Source organism: Ascidiella aspersa, chromosome 1 (genome assembly GCF_963924565.1).
Source record: "Ascidiella aspersa chromosome 1, kaAscAspe10.2, whole genome shotgun sequence".
NCBI classification, from domain to species: domain Eukaryota; kingdom Metazoa; phylum Chordata; class Ascidiacea; order Phlebobranchia; family Ascidiidae; genus Ascidiella; species Ascidiella aspersa.
This window is the reverse complement of record NC_139447.1, coordinates 24,410,375-24,413,770: the sequence shown is the minus strand read 5'-3', so window position 1 is coordinate 24,413,770 and position 3,396 is coordinate 24,410,375. Positions and strand designations below refer to the sequence as shown.

Genomic DNA, 3,396 nt, shown 5'->3' with positions numbered 1-3,396 from the left:
TTTTACTTGTGGTAACAATTTTTAACCAAAATACTAAGTAAAACGTAGTGTACCGTTAGCCTAAGGGGCAGTAGGTTTGGACAACTATAGTTAATTCTAGTTTTCTAATTCACTGAATCTAGACTCTAGACTAGAGCAATATGCGGCTAATTCTAATCTAACTTGTGGGATGCTTGTGTGCTCTAATCCTAGTTCTAATCTAATGTCATTCTAATTTTACCGAAAATTTTCCTTGTATAACTGAACTTAAAATTGAAGTTAGCAATTTGAATTAACAGTCTTTAATCGGAACGACTTCCAGGTGAATTTCATTCTAAAAGCATAGACTTTGCTAAAACGCATGAAAAATTAGCACACAAATATTTATCATTCACATTCCTATAAGATGAGAATAAATTTCGATTTATAGACCTATTACATTGATTGTTATTATTTAAATGTAAGTGTAGTTCAAAATCTAGTTTAAATAATTGTGGTTTTCAACAATTCGGTAGTTTTAATTTAATTTGAGAAAACTATAATGATCAAATTCTAATATAATTTGGTAAAGCTGAAATGATCTAATTTTACTTCAAATCTAAATTTTAAAGGCCAAAATAAATCTAGTTGTCCAAGGGTTCACCAATTTTATTTTAATACGCCGAATAACTCAAGAAGCTAGGGCAGTGTTTCTCAGCTTTTACGGCTAGCGGCACTCCTCAGAAATAATAAATATGTTATGGCACCGCTACAAGATTTTTCAGTAGGCAATTTAATGAATGTCCACGATAGAAAAAATTTTCTAGAAAAACCTAGATTACATATGGAATATGGATTAATTTATCTTTAATTATTTCTTGCTTGTCATATTTTCAATATACACCATAAAGTTTTATAAATTTTAATCATCTAACCATGCATGAACGTTTAAATAATTTTATGTGGGCCTACTGTTTTTTTTCCTTTAACTATACGTTTTAGTCTTCTTGTAAAAGTAATTTTGGCAAGCAACAAACATATTTTCAACGCAGTTTGAAGAGGTATCTTTAATCTTTAAAATACTGCTAGTTTACCAGTGTCGCGAAAGAAAATAAAAGTCATTGAAAAAAAATTGGACTTATTCCTGATTTGGCAACCCTGCAGCTATCTTCAAAATATGACTGTAGAGTGCCAGGCTACATTAAATTTAGTACGGGCTTTTTACGGCCGTGAAATACAATTTTAACTTAAAAATATTTCAAATGGTATCACTTATTTTTTAAATGTCTATTAATATCTAATATTCTAATAATTCTGGATACAAGGTGTTGTAAATCATTTCTTCGTCAAAAAACCTACTGTTTGTGATGTCACAATCAGGTTCTTACATCACAAGACTTGTATGTTGCCTTACATTTCAGACTGTATAAACAAGTGTTTCGGACATTTGACACAAACGTCACACGATGATTTTCGACCCGCAGTAGCGGGCTCCAGACTCACGTTGTTTGATGCGTATTTCTTGAAGTACTCGATGATGGAATGGCCAGAATTTTGTCTGGCAATAACGAATCAAAAGGCATTGTTACCTGGCGTAAAGACGAACTTCTCTCTCGACTCTCTGCATTATGTGGACTCATATTGCTTGCGGTCCTTACAAGTGACATTGTGCAATATTCTTTTGGCCAACCGCTCTACACCACGCAAGAATTCACGTACATCACTTTGGTAACACTTACAACTATACTTTGTACCGTAGTGTAATTGTTTAAAATGGGATCATATTTCCTTTTAACCACATTCTTAAAAAAACTGTAACTAAAACTGTTTAATTGGTATTGTAGTGTAAAATAAATTTCATAAGCACCTGCGACTAAGGGATGGCTACGTACTTTCTGTCAGAAATTGTTTCCACCGTCTGTTCCCGGTATTGCTCGCAGCTTAATGGAATTTAGATTGATTTAACTAATTCAAAGACCAACAATAAAACGGCAACTTAGTTTTAAAAGTCACGTGTTATATAGGCTCAATTTTTATATGATTAACAACTGTTTTAATGTTATTAACGAGAATAGTTTTAAATCCAAATTACCAAATTATTCGTAAATAACCGACCCCTGGTCTAGTAAATAGGTACACGTACAAGTTTCATGAAACGATTTTGAAATTAAAACATAAAGGGTCGCGAACCAACCGAACCATGAAAACACTCCCAAGTTTATATTAGTTTTGTAAAAAACAAATTGGTGAAGGTGGGCATAAGATTTCGCTCAAGCGTTCCTACTGACATGATATTACATTTGTTTTGTTGTTAAGGTTTTACACGTTATGTCGTTTCTCATGTCTGTCCTTGCGTTCGTCTACACAACTTCGCGACATAAACGGAGAACAGATAAGATCTCCACACTTCTTATAGGTACAATGTTTATATTTTGAGTTTTTTTACCTATAATTGCGAACTAGTGTATGTATTGTACGAATAAATTAACAAACCTTTGGCTCCAATTAGGTCTAGGATAACTTAATAACTCTTTTTTTTTTGTGCTACCGATTCTTTGTAAGTTTAACACAACGTTTTAAACCTACCTAGATGCACTATTGCTCATAATTTTAGAAATATTGTTTTAATTGGCATGCTGTTGTATCTAACTTAATTTTGTGCTGTGTCGTTTCAGTGTTTAACGGCCTCATATTTCTGCTGCGAATTGTCTTGGAACTCACCTTTATCAACTTTCGGCGGGAATATTACAATTCTTAGTTAACGATTCGCCAATTATTTGTGTGGAAGTGCTGTTAGAATACGTGATTAGAATAAATTTCTTAAATTTGCGACATGATTTATCCGCTTATGTAGGTTTTTTTACTCTCTGTGCTACCATTATTAGGTAATTTATTTGTAATAAGTATTTGCTTAACATTAGAAGAAGAGTATTGCTTCACTTTCCTAGCAGAATAGCTTATCTTCTAATAAATAAATGAAAGCGTTAATCACTTTTAATAAACATTTGGTTTTAGGTGTTTCTAAAACGCAATAAAAGGCTCAAAAACAACCATCATTGATTTTATAATTGAATGTAGTTTAAAAGTTTAAGGTCAACGCACTAGCTTCGTTTTCCACTTTTTCCACGATATGCCACACTAGCGTAACTCGCCCGGCGACTTGCCGCGGACTGTTGCTGCACTTGAGCGGCAATTTTCGGCTGTGATTTATTCCGCTTGCGGCGCTGCTGACTTTCAGTCCACTTTTTGATGAAGCAGAAATTTGTGCCGAACAAACTGTAGTACCCCAATGTCGATTCGTCGTCCTCCCATCGACCGACTAGATTCGACAGGAGTTTGCAAACATGCCCACTCATGACGTCATCAAAGTTTTGTGTTGCCCTTTCACCAAAATCTAATAAAGATTTAAACAAAAAATGACAATTAATATTTTACCTA

At 33.6% G+C, this 3,396-nt stretch overlaps 1 protein-coding gene across 1 annotated transcript; it reads left to right on the top strand.

Moving 5' to 3' along the window:
* Positions 1-1,500: 1,500 nt before the first annotated feature.
* LOC146168433 (uncharacterized) lies at positions 1,501-2,716 on the top strand. Its single transcript, XM_083390957.1, has 3 exons — positions 1,501-1,686; positions 2,275-2,374; positions 2,634-2,716. Exons 1-3 carry the CDS (start codon positions 1,501-1,503, stop codon positions 2,714-2,716), a joined length of 369 nt encoding a protein of 122 aa, XP_083247083.1.
* Positions 2,717-3,396: the final 680 nt, after the last annotated feature.